This window comes from Choloepus didactylus, chromosome 23 (assembly GCF_015220235.1).
Source record: "Choloepus didactylus isolate mChoDid1 chromosome 23, mChoDid1.pri, whole genome shotgun sequence".
NCBI lineage: Eukaryota > Metazoa > Chordata > Mammalia > Pilosa > Megalonychidae > Choloepus > Choloepus didactylus.
This window is the reverse complement of record NC_051329.1, coordinates 9,941,608-9,955,373: the sequence shown is the minus strand read 5'-3', so window position 1 is coordinate 9,955,373 and position 13,766 is coordinate 9,941,608. Positions and strand designations below refer to the sequence as shown.

Here is a 13,766-nt window from a genome sequence, read left to right as displayed (position 1 = left end):
AAGGACAAATGGGGTGGGATGGGGGGATGATTTGGGTGTTCTTTTTTCACTTTTATTTTTTATTCTTGTTCTGGTTCTTTCTGATGTAAGGAAAATGTTCAGAGATAGATTGTGGTGATGAATGCATAACTATGTCATCATACTGTGGACAGTGGATTGTATACCATGGATGAGTGTATGGTGTGTGAATGTATTTCAATAAAACTGAATTTAATTAAAATAAATAAATAAATAAATAAATAAATAAAATAAAATGACAAAAAAAAAAGGCGGTGTTGACAGCATGGGGAGGGGGCTGCATCTGATTGTTGTTCTTAAAGAGGCTGTTGCCTCTGGGTTTTAGGACTTGTCTGGCATAGGAACACTCTGGTGGACTAAGTTTCTGAGAGATAAAACTTAGTGAGAGAATCTTTTATAGAATCTCAGATAGAGACCTAGTTATTTGGGGACTACTTTTGGTAAGGGCATGGCATTCTGCAGCCATTTGGAACGTCTAGCTGGAGCCTGCATAAGAGAAACCTCCAGGATAGCCTCTCAACTCTATTTGGGATCTCTCAGCCACTGTGACCTTGGCTTGTTACCTTTCTTTTTTCCCCTTATGGTCAAGTAGGCATTTTCAATTCCTCACTGCCAGGCCAGGTTCATTCCTGGGAGTTATGTCCCATGTTGCTAGAGAGATTAATTCCCCTGGGAGTCATGTCCCTCCTGGGAGGGAGGTTAATGAATTTATTTGCCAAGTTGGGCTTAGACAGAGAAAGGCCGCATCTGAGCCACACAAGAGGTTCCCTGGAGGTGCCTCTTAGGCATAATTATAGGAGGGCTCAACCTCCTATTTACAACCCTAAGTTTCACAAGAGCAATCCTCAAAAGTCAAGGGCTTGATTTATAAAGTAGTGGGTTCCTAACTTCACTTAAATATTCTATCCCAAAATAAATGGTCAGTTTCTTACCTTATCTTCACTAAGTTGTAAAATCATCATCACTCTCAACTTTAAACAGTTATAACACACCCCAGAGCTCTTATCAGCTGGTAATTATTCATCCCTAGTATTAGTGTAGTATTGGTAAAATATTCATATTAAATATAGTCTTTAATATGTAATGGATAGTTTTTCCATATACCATTCTGCTGTTAACCCTCTGCACCAGTGTCATACTTTATACCATGATAACACTTATTTAGGTTTCTGGTGCTACTCTGTGGGTTATGTGCCTTTAAACAACCATTTACGAACATGTTTGCCTTCAATGCATTACTGATACTTATAATCCCATTAATGAACCATAGTCACACCCGACCATTCCCATACCATTAAGTTCTCCCTCATTATCGTATCTGTACAAATTAGATTATTACTCCCCCTTCGCTAGCTCTGTCTATCTCTAGGTCCCATATACTATGCTCTTTTTAACTGGGGTCATACTATCTTTTATAAAACAAACACACACCTTCCTAAAACTGAAAAAAAAAAAAAAAAAAAAGCTTAATTATCTCTGTAAAACTAAAAATGAAAAAATATAAGATTTGGGGGAAATGGGTGTTCTTACTACTGGTAGAATTGCATTGGAGAAAAATATAAAATGTTTTAAAAATGTGCATACCTTCTGACCCAGTAATTCCACCTCTAGGAATCTGTCCTAATAAAATATTCGTGAAAGGGCACAGACTTCTCCATAAGGATTCTCATTGGTGCTAATTATATCTAAAATTTGGAAATGACCCAAATGCCTGAGGACTGTTAAATAAAGTATGGTTTGATACAATGAAAGATATCAAAAAATATGAAGAAAAATGTTAATGTCATGGGAAAAATCATAATGTGACATTACTTGAAAAAAAGATTACAACACTTTTGTATAGTAAAATACCAATAAAAAAGATTTAAATATATTCACCAAGACATCAATAGCGGTTAACTGTGGAGCACGGCATTATGAGTGAATTATTCCCTATTTCTTGTTTAATCATATTTTCTACAAAGAGTATGTTTAAGAATACTTTGGTAATAATGAATAAAATAAAAATAGATACTCTAGGTTCTACCGTTTTCAGTTTGGTCACAGTGACATAACGGAGGAACAGGAAACGGATATCTATAGCTCATTCTTCAGTTGTTATAAACATCTGCTTGTGGGTCTTTCTCCCAAACGTGACATGAGTCCATCTTCCATTTCTAATGCATTCAACAGACTCTTATTGAGAACCTACCAAGTGCCAGCACCATCACAGGCACAAGGAGTAGAGTGGTGAACAGGATACATGGGCATGGTCCTTGTTCTCATAATGCTTGAAAGTAGTTGGGAAGACCGACATTAAAGTAACTATAAGTGCAAGGAGTGCTACAGAGCTTAAAGAATTGTGGGACTAATCTATTCAGGGAATCAGGGAAGGCCTCTCTGAGGAAGCAACTCCTAATGTTTTCTGACTGAATGAGAAGATAAAGATGGAACAGATACCCTGGGAATTCTAAAAAAAAAAACAAAATCCATGCAAGTCATGAGTAAATGAAAACTTTCATATATGCCTAGTGGGAGTATAAAATATTTTTTGGAAAACAATTAAGTAATGTGCATCAAAAGTCCTAAAATTTTCCACATTTTAATAAGCAATTCCATGTATAGAAATTTATTTAAAGAAAAAATCACAGATATACAAAAAAGGTCATGTAGAAGATAATCACAGCATTATCTATACTAGCAAAAATGAAAACAAGCATGGATAAACTGTGCATACTATGGAATATTATTTAGTCATTAAAAATTATATTGTAGAAAAATTACATTGGTATTATTTTCATAATGTAATGATTAAAAAGGCAAGCTACAAATAATTATATATAGTTTGGCCCCAATCTTATACACACACACACACACACACACACACACACATGCATAAAAAAGTCTGAAAGGATATATAACAAAATGTTAACAATCAGATGATTCTTTTTTCTTCTTTGTTCTCTATTTTCTGTGTTTATATAGAAAGACTCAAATACATATTGAGAAAGACTCAAATATATCCTTTTTAATCCATGGTAGTAGTCAACAGGATACATGAGAATTCGTCAATTTACCCTGGCCTCATTAATTTCTTCAGAGCAAAGGTTTTACAATAGAAAATCTGCCGTGTGCTATTACTAGCCCCAGTATGGTCTTAAGACTCATACAGAATTAACTAAAACAAAAATGCTAAAACCCAATATTATTCAAATCCAAACAAATATTGTTTTCTTTTCTTTACCCTTCTTATTTCTGCTGTAGAAAATCCAGATGTCTTGAGCTGCTCACATTCTTTATGCAAAGTTTTAAAGGCTTCCATCAATTCTTCATACTAAAAGCAAAAGTTAAAAAATTATAAACTAATAACTAGATCCAGTAAGCTTTCCTTAATAAGGAAATTTAACTTATAGTCATTACTTAAATCATTATAAGAACAACATTAAAAACTCATCCTTATTTAGAATATAAAAAATAGGTTAATAATCTGGCCAATATACTACTCCAGCTTCATTTCTGGTTACTTTTCCACCTCACACTCTATACACTACCCATGTTGATTGTCTTTCAGTCCCGGGCACATTCCAGGCTCTTACCTGCAGTCTGCACACCCTATTTTCTCTGCCTCTAATATTCTATGGCGCCCTTACTATTAACCTGAACAATTCCTATTCATCCTTCACAGCTCATCATAGATAGCACTATTCTCAGAGATGCTTTCTCTGCTCCTGTACCAAACCTCTCAGTTGCTATTAGGTAAACATTATAATTGCCCAGTTATCTGTCTATATTCTCCCATTAGGTGGTGGGAACTAGGAGAAAAGAATCATTGATTTTGTACGCCTTTGCATCCCTGGGGTCTAGCATAGTACAAAAATCTTAATAGGTGCTTAATAAAAATTTGCTGAATGAAGAAATCATAACAGTTACCCAAAAACTTTTAAAAAACAGGATATTTTGTTTGAGTGATGACAGGAAATTACTAATATTTTTCTTGACTGATCATATCCCACAAATGAACAAATGATTAATATAGTAATTCATTCTAAAACTCTTCATTTGCAAAGACAATGTGCATTTTTCTTAAGGTCTCTGATAAATGACTGGCTAAATGTGTAAGGCATTTTATATACACCTCAGCTGTGTATACTTCAAGAACAAACATGTCTATAACTAGCAATTCTTCCACTAATTTTGAGCATAGTTAGTGAAAACTATTAATAAACTTACTTCAGAAAAATTACTTTTTATCAAACTTATTGATGGAGGGACAAGGAAATACTTCACATTTACACATATATTTTATTTCAAAACTTCAAAGGTAAAGACTGGGTTGTCTTGTTTCACTGTACTTCTCCCATGGTTATCTACTATGATGTTTGACATTCAAAGAGAATGAATACATGTATGAGTTTACCTTTTTTTTTTTTAACCTTAGGTTTGCAGTTACCTATCAAAAATGTCAGATGGTGAAATTTCATAATGCTATAAAATTAGGCTATTTCTATGATGATTATTTGCATAAGTCTTTCAGCCTCTGAAATGTCTTAAGAAATCAAATTGATTCTATTTTGCCTGACTGCCATGTTCACTCAAAATATAAAAAAAAATGGTTAAAAAATAAAAACAGTCAGTTGATTGTTTTGATTAAATCCAAATACTGAGCACCTACCATACTGAAGTGACTATACAAAACCCTGGAGGAAAAAAAGATGGATAAGACACGACACCTGCCTTCACGGACCTCTCAATCTATTGGGAGAGACAGATCAACAAACTGCTCAGAAGAAACTCTGGCACAAATCAGTCTATGTAAATGCCATGTACTAAAAGTACAAAGTGCTTAACAGAGGCAAATTTTTTTTAATAAAAACTTTCATCCAGCCAGAATCTTTTCTTCCCAGAGTCTGATCAACAATGTGCTCTGAGATCCCAGGACCAGAAGTCAGGCTAGCCAGAATCCTTAGCTGGTGAGGAAAGTACACTGAGATTTCAAATTCAGGGCCATACCTATACCCTCTGCCTAATCAGGAAGCCCTCTGAGTCCTAGTTTCTTTGCCTACCCAAGATCTCTCTAGGGGGTTCACATACCTCAATTTGCTTGGGATATTGCCAACATATACCTTTTTCCTGGTGTAATTCCTACACCAACCCCTTTCTCTGTGATTTGGATGACCAACTGTATAGTCATTTTACTAATCAGCAGAGAGTTCTGTAACCAGCAGCCCAGAATCTTACTAACACAAAATTCCTAAGTAATAAATTATTCTAAAATAAGAATATCAGGGTTCTTTCTATCCACATACCCCTAAAATGGTATTTGTGTGCAAAACTCAATATTTTAAGATTTGACAATAGTTGAACATTAGTCGATACTGTTTTACCTTGGTGCCACCTTTGGCACTAGAGAAATAGTAAATAAATTAAAGGGACTTTAACGTATATATGAATATGTACCCTTGAAATCCACTACAGATAGTTGAAAAGTACGACTTCTGTGTTGTATACCTGTTTATTAGTGTCAGCCACAGTTTCATCCTGAAGAAACTCACTTGGTACTTCAAGTTTTATTAAAAAACGAGCTAAATATGCTCTTTTCTTCAGTTCATTCGTCCTCTGGAGAAGCCAGTGGAGCACTGGGTAAATTACAGGTTTACTTCCAATAACCAGACCCTGACGAAAGGTACTCCTAAAATAAAATAGTTACATACACACAAGCTTATCATAAACCTTGAAAAGAGACAGCATTTGCTCAAAATTTAATTTATAATTTTTTGATTGCTTTCCACAACTCTTTTTAAAAAATAAAACAAAGGCTATTATTCTAAAGTCAGGCTGTACAATAACAATGAGCATAAAATTAGGCCCTCAAAATATCACTGGAGAATTTGGAGTTGTGTTGAAACGATGAATTGGAAGTCAGCCTTAATATGTCACTTCATTGACTTGGCAGTGTTTAAATCCTTTTTATCTAGGATAGCAGATAAGTGATAAAATGGATTAATGGATTTCCCTGACTGTTTTGATGGGGCAGGGTGGGGGGGGGTAGAATTTAAGATTTCTAAATGTCAAAATAGTATTAAAAGGTTTAAGATTATTTTGGAATTCAATGATGCTGAGGTCATAAACTTAGGGACTCTAGATATTGCTTAAAAATGACTGACCAAGGCATGCCAAGGCTTGGATGTATTAAAACATATTTTTTAAAAAGCAGTACATGATCAGATTCTTACATGTCCATAGCATTTCCTGGAGGTTTGTATTTTAGGATGCCAAGAAGGCTCAACATCCGTTTGGCTGTCTGCTCTGGCATCTCCTCTCTGATATCAACAACTTGCTAACAAATAAAGAAATTGAAAAAAAAATATGTTATTACTGGATATCTAACAAAGAATATTTAACCTCACTGACAAAATGACTCTGCTAGTGCAAAATGGGCACAATGGTCTCTTCATAAAACAGATTAAGAATGGAGGCCCCAGATTCCAAGTAAAGAACACACAAGTCAGATCAGGATTCACATTGAGGTTGTTAAGCTTATAAAAAAAAAACAAACAAAAAAAAAACACAAGCAGTCTCCAGTGGAAATGACTAGTGTAAGAGAGACATGAGCTAACTTGCAATACAATAAAGCCTTTTGTGGTAGCTTTTTCATTCCAGGACCAAATCCATTTCTGTCTGAAAGTAGAGACTTACTTTCTAAAAAAGTACAAGTAGATAATTTAATCTTGAGCTAGTTGAGAAACCTTAAAGAGCAATTACTGTTACTTTGCAGGCATGGAAAATAAGGCCCAGAGAGCTAAAGGAAGCTGTCTAAGACTCACAGCTACTTAGAGAAAGACACTGGAATTCCTATCACCCTTTCCACCACAGCAAAAGAGAAAACTCTTACCTTTGGGTCAATCTCAGCCAAAACATCATTCAGAACTTGTAACAGTTGCATTGGCTCCAGAGAATCAAATGTGATTAAATTATAGTTCTTCCTAAAGGGCTCCTTATTGAGCTTGTCCACAATGAATTTGATTTGTTCACTCATAATCAGGTCTTATAACTTTTACTGAAGAATAAAAATGGAGACAAATCCCACAATATTAGGAAGAAAAGTTCTGGAAAAAAAATCAGTATTAAGTTCATAGAAAGCAGGCATGAAAAGTATAATTCTACGTATCATACAAAATGCTGTCAAAAGGGTTGTTTTGCTGAAAGAAATCAGGATATGAAGACTTTGTTATGAAAGCTGCAGTATATACTGTTAATATTTAACGTCAAATGTTTTTGTTTATGCATTTGGGATGACAGCCACAATCTGAATTAATATGGACAAATGAATAATAAATTCTGCTTCCCTGAGCTCTCCTCAGGGGTAAAAATCTGTTAGGCTGCAAACACTCTAACTTTTTTTATTTTTTTTTTTAATTAGCAGCCTACATGTAAAACATTAGCAGATTCTAAATGAAAATCCAGATTGCCAGCTTCTCATGAAAAGTCAGATCTGGCAACCCTGGGCCTACATTTTTTTATGGTCACAACCAAGTCTTCAACTTTTTTTTTTATTTCCTCCACCAAGCAATCTTTGCCCTTTTATGTCCTTGGCTTGATGCTGTAGGCACCCACTAGACCACCCTTGATTAATTCAAGTCTTCAATTCCTCTTGCCTTTAATAAGACAACAGCCCCAGTTTTCTGGTCTCTGCCTTTCCCCATTCCCCATTGTTGGCCCCTCATTACCTACAAAATAAAGTCCAAACTTCTTGGATTTCGAGACCCTTCATGATCTAACTCAACCTAGCCTTTCCCAACTTTATTTCCAAACCTTTACCTTTCTTCACTCAATTCTTCAGCCAACTGAAAACAACACAGCTCCTTCATTTTTCCACCGCTCTGCCTTTAGGTAATGCTGTTTTCTAGGCCTAGAATGACCCTTTCCTCTTCCTCCATCTCCAGAAGTGGGAGTCCTAACCATCTTTCAAGCCCTGCCCACCAAAGGCAATTTTGTCTGGGAACTCTTTCTTTAGTCATCGCTCATCTTCTGCAAAATAACAGCTCCTTCCCTCCAAGTTGAGCACACTTTATCTGCACTTCTCTCCTAGTGTTATTTTTAATTTTTTTAGTTACTTATGCACACACTGAAACTTATCTACTAATCTTGTCTATTTTTAAGTTCCCTGAGGATAGTATCTGTGCCTAATTCCATCTTTGAATATCCACTGTGTCTAAAAGAGTTACTTCTTCCACTAGGCTGAATAAATTTGGTCACCGGCCAAGGCCAGGGAAAAAAACATGTGTCACTTTAAAAAGAGGGGTTACAAAGATCATAACTTAAAAAAAAAACCTGAATATCTGATCTTTAAAATTGCCCAAAGCTTTACCAAGGGCCCTAGTGTTTCCTGCATGCAAACATCACTTGTTTAGTATAGGGAGAAGTTGTAGATGTTTTTCAGGCAGGCCTTTTTTTTTTTTAACTTTAGCAATTCAAAATAAATTAAAAGATAAATTGCTAAAAACTGAAAGAAAAATTGTTTCAGTATTACCTAACAGTAAAAACCACAAAATGAATAGATGCTATTTTACCAGAGACATTATTTGGGGTAGCATGCATTTTGGTCTGAAACAGGTTTTTAAAATTGGGTGGATATTTAGAAAATATTATAATGTAGAGATATAATTCCTCCAGAATTATAATGAAATTATGAGTTAATAATTATTATTAAGAAATAAGTAAAAAGAAAGTAAAAAGGGTAGCCAAGTGTGGTTATAATTTGAGATTTCCTTTAAGCTATAAAAGGAAAACCTTTACATAAGTTAAAAAAAAAAAAAAAACCAACCCACATTGGAGATGAAAGCTTTTCACTGTTTAAAGTATTTTAAGTAAAAGTCCACGTCATAACCTTCACACACGCATAAACACACACACACAATTTTAAATGATTTAGAAATGAACTACAGATCTATTTCCTCCCTCCACTCCACCCCCCCACCCCCAAAATCCCTAGATAAGTGAATAACCCGGTTATCAGGAGGAAACTAGACACTAGTTGGGTTTCTCCCCCTAGTTGCTCACCAGCTTTCCCAATGGTCACTCGCTAAGGACAAAGATGTACAGAACAGGTAGGCTGTCTATGCCCATGGGCTTTGTCCTCTAAAATTAGCAAAAGCAATTAATCACCCTCTTCCAGCGGAAAGTCGCCACACTAATTCACAAGCACTTACCCACATAAGAACCCGAGGGGGTGGGGGGAAGAATTAAAACCAGGACGTGCGTTTATCTGGAGACAACTCGGGACAGAAACGACGCTGCCCTGGTCCCAGGCTGGCTCAAGCGCTGAACCAGCCTCCCAGGACTCGGGGGAGGGGGCAGGGGACCCGGGACACCACGACCCGACCCAGGCACCTCGCGGGGCTGCCCTGGGCTCCCCGGCGATTCTTCCCGCGGGGAAAGCCGCCTGGGTCACCGCGAGGCCCAGCAGGGGCTCGACCCCAGATGAGGATCTTAGCTGCTGCGCCCCCTCCACTCGCGAGGTGCAGCACCGGGAAGGGGAGGGGGCGGGGGCCTCTCCTATTTCGGGGCTCGGGGGAGTTTCCGGCCGAAGGTTGGCGAGGTTACCTCAGATTCTCTCCACGAAACCACTTTGCCCCCCAGGAGGAACCCCGGGCTTAACTGGGTTCCAAGAGACCAACTCCTTGGCAACGGTTGCTAAGCCGTGACGTCACGCCACTTCCGGCAGGGAGGACTGGGCGCGTTTCCGCGGGGCCCCGGGACGAGCGTACGCTGGGGGGGAGGTCGCGGGCGGGGAAGAACGGCGCGTGCCGGGCCCACGTGCAAAGCGGGTTCACGGTGCTGAGCCTGTGCGGAGAACTAGGAGCTTTTGGTGCTGTTCGGAATCCCAGGTCGTACCGGGACCTTGTCTCTCGGCAATAAACCTTCCCAGAAGTCCCGCAGTTTTGCAAGATGCGTGTGTTGTTTCATTTATTCATTCATTCACTGACTCACTCACCAAACATGATTGATGACTTCTTTGTAGGGGTTGACCTGAGCTTCAAATTTAGGTTTTTGGCATGAGTATCTCCAAATTAGGTTATACATAGGAGCAATTGTAGAGAGTCTTTGGCAGGATTGCAAGACCCACTCATCATATAGATTTCAGCTCCTGTGTCACATTATTGGGCCACATTGTACTGGGAGTTAAAGTTATTTTAAGTCCAGTAATTTTTTAATACGCTGAGAGCCTGAAAAAAATTGTAAATGGCCTAAGGCTTCTTTTGGCTTCTGTGAGGCTCTCTTTATGCACATGCAGAAATGAATTACATCGTCCTTAGGGCCTTGGTGGAGTTCACATCCTATGAGATGGGCAGGGAGAAGATCTTCACGCCCAGAAGACTAGTGGAACCAGAGACCCTGGGATGGTACTGGCTGGTTTGGGGCAGACTTTAGTTGGTGAATGGCATTTTGAACCTCCCCTTATTAGACTGGAGACCACCGTACTTGGTGATTGCAGTTTGCAAAATGAGAAGAGAGAAAACCCAATTTTGTACCTCTTAGAAAAAATCAACTGCAATTTTAGCATTCAACTTACAACAAAAAAATAAATGATGTGTTAGGTACCTCCTCCAGGCCCAGCACTGTGCTCTCATGGAGATGGCAACAGTCAGCAGGGGAGCAAAGAAACAGGCAACTCCAGCACAAGTGGGATAAATGACAGAACAGAAGGACCCAGTGGTGGGGAGCCCAGAGGAAGGACTCCGAGTTTATTAGGGGATGAGGGAGTCACTATCAAGAAAGGTTCTGCCAGACAAAATGATGCTTAAGGATCAGTAGGAATTAGCCAAACAGGAAGAGGAGAGGTTTCCAGGCAGAGGAGTTCTGTGAGGTTATCCTGACATTCTTTCTGCCTTCATCTCTCTGTCTCACATCTTTACTTTCCTCTCAGTGGGCCACCGGTGGCAACAGGCTTACAGTCTGCCAGTCTAGCAACCTCGGTAAAGGTAGACCCTTTTCTCCAACAGTTCCAGCAAAATACTCAGGGCTGACTCTCATTAGTCTGAAGTGTGTCTGATCACTCTTGAACCAACTGCTGTAGCCACAGTAATAGACTACGTGAGGGTAGCTCCCCAAAAGGAAGGACGAGATTCTGTTACTAGAGCTAGAGTGCAATGCAAACCAGAACAATGGATGTCCAGTACAGCCGATCAGGGAAAGTGGCAAACAGGAAGAAAAACCAGAATAAATGAGCCTGTACTTATTGTGGGAAGTATCTGTTATCAGTGAGAACCTTCACCCTGATTTCCTTCCAACAAGTTATCTTTCTTCAATGCTAGGCTTCCATCGTGGGTCAAATGAGGTCTTGGGATAACAGCAGACCCTCCAGGTCCCCACAGAATCTGCGGATGCTGTGAACATAAGGTCTCCAGCCCCTTCTCATTTCAGAACTTCCAAAACAAGAACTTTCCTATGCAGTGTACAGAGAAGCCAAGCCAATTTTCTGTTTTTGGTATTAAATTTAGACCTTTCATCCTGACCATGAGATATTTCTGGATTCTGCTCGAGTATTCAGTGAATGCCAGTTTTCAAGATGCTATCCCATCTGGGGCTACTCTGCACACTGTGTTAAGGCTGGGAAAAATGACCCAGGTGCTGGAACAAGTTCGGAAGTGGGTTATTCTGTTACCCACTAATTGTCATTTAATGCCTTTGCCATCTAGGTTACTTGGAGATGAAAGAAATTAAGTTTAAATGGAAACCTGAATTGAGTTTTGCAAATATCCTAAATTGTCTCTGCTCTGGCAATTTAGTGTTGTTGGCATGTTTAGTAGCAGGACATGCTTTCCTAAAAGGTAAAAAAGATTAATAATATGTGCAACATTTGACTGAATGGATGAGATACCAGAGAACTCATTAAATGTATGCCTGGTAGTATACATTTTTGTCAAATAGGTGCTATGATTTGCAAAGACCGGAAATCACTGATGAGATTAATGGGCAGTGTAGAGTATACAAAACAATATGCAGTTCATATTAATTACCAGTGTGGATTGGTTTTCAGGATTGAAATATAGGATATACCTAACATTCTTAATGGGCTCAAATAATAATCATGTCATCATTAATGCTTACTGTATGTCAGGAACTTGCTAAATAGTTCACATGTGTCAGAATTCAGTAACGTATTAATTTATGTGTGTATTCCTTCTGTTTCTCCCCTTTAAATAATTTGCATATCCTCTCCTCAAGGATATTTGCAGGTTGAGAATCGGAAGCTGCACTTCCTGTGTTTTGCAAAGGCCTTAAGTACTTGGGGGATATTATAATGGTTGATCTCAGGGAGGGGGAAGAGGGGAGAATAAGAAGAATAAGAGAAAGAGAGAAATACTAAGACAAGTGGGAAGGGATCACAGGTTAATCTGTCCCAAGCAGCTCCTGAGAAGGGAGAAATACCCCAGGGAGGCCAAACCCTGAGTCCAGTGGCTTCCAGTCTGGCCCAATTTCCTTTGTCCCAGATCTGACATGGAAGCACCAGTGCCAGTGCACTGGAAAGGACCAGGCCACCTGGAATGATGGGTGACCAAGCAGTCCCCAGGGTTGGCCACTGACAGAGGACTCCCCAAGACTTTGTTACTGCAAAAGAACTCAGGTAACTTGGGGGGGGGGGGTGTGGAGAGATAGAATGCCCAATAATGATGGAGATTAAGTTTCTCTCCAATTTGGAGAATGGTGTCTCTGAGTTGGACTTAAGTTGCTTATAAAATAAAATGTCCTTCCTCTTGCAAATCTGAGTCACAGACTAAAATTGATAATGTTGGTATCAGTCAGCATTCTGGCAGGATAAAGATGGCACATTCTGGGTAAGGGAGGAGAGCTAAATAAAGGGTATATTTATAATCATGTAGGCAGGGAGAGTGCAACCTCAGGGGCCAGTAACACAAGGTGGCCATTGCTGTCCCTAAGCCTGAAGCAGCAAGAGAAAGGAACAGGTACGAGGACCCCGAGAGAGTAGCCATATGGCGAGGCCTGGCTAACAGGAGCCTTTGGTTGAAGGATGCAGCCAATCCTGACCTCATGCTCCACTGGCTAAACCCACCTGGGAGCCAAAGGGCCAGAGAGCAGCTGAGCTCATACACTCAGATCTGCCTCCTGGGACAGACAACAGGGAAGAAAAAGGTGGAGTGTGAGTCTGCAGGGCAAACCGATTTAATTATAGGATCAAACCGATGGGCAATCAGGGCCGTGTAAGATCAACCAGTCCTCCCCCAAGTTTTCCAAGCTGTTTTCTCTCTTTAGCTGAAGTCCTAGGCATTGCATAGAGTTAGGTCTTATTTCATTTCAGCACAACACCTGCACTTACATCTCATTTAATCTTCACAATAAGTCTGCAAGGACAGTATTTTTTCTTTTTTCATTTTATAATGAAAGGAAATTGAAGCCTGAGAGTTAATGGAGGGCCTAGGGTCAAACAGCTAGTAGCTGGCGAAACCAAGATTCGAACACGGGTCTATCTGCCTCCAAAGCCATTCTTCACCAATCCAGTAAACCAGCTCAAAAACTGGCTCAACAGAGTCTAGAAGACGGACCATAAATCAGACTGCTGGGGCAGGAGGCAAGGGGCTGTTCTGCGTGGGAGGGCTAGTGCTAATATCTTCTCTGGCTTTCTCTACCCACAAGGCTTTGCCAAGGAACCTCTTCTCTCACCCACGTAGGATAATGGTTTGAAATCCAAACCCTTACCCGAGAACCAAAGAGGGGAAGATGGAGAGAAAATCCTTGGCTGATGATAG

General features: G+C 39.3%; 1 protein-coding gene across 6 annotated transcripts in view; it reads right to left on the bottom strand.

Annotated features, from left to right (window-relative positions):
• The window catches only part of IFT81 (intraflagellar transport 81), a 112,667-nt gene extending 102,939 nt beyond the window's left edge, over positions 1–9,728 (bottom strand). For 3 of the 6 annotated variants that reach the window (XR_005214047.1, XM_037817254.1, XM_037817250.1), the window contains exons 1-5: positions 9,601–9,728; positions 6,890–7,054; positions 6,231–6,334; positions 5,506–5,686; positions 3,242–3,331 (exon numbers count right to left, since the gene is read on the bottom strand). Coding sequence is in view for 5 of the 6 variants with exons in the window: in XM_037817254.1 (XP_037673182.1) it covers positions 3,242–3,331; positions 5,506–5,686; positions 6,231–6,334; positions 6,890–7,033 (519 nt within the window). In the remaining variant the exon portion in view is untranslated. The other 3 variants (XM_037817251.1, XM_037817253.1, XM_037817252.1) reach the window with 3 other exon arrangements.
• Between the last annotated feature and the right edge of the window lie 4,038 nt (positions 9,729–13,766).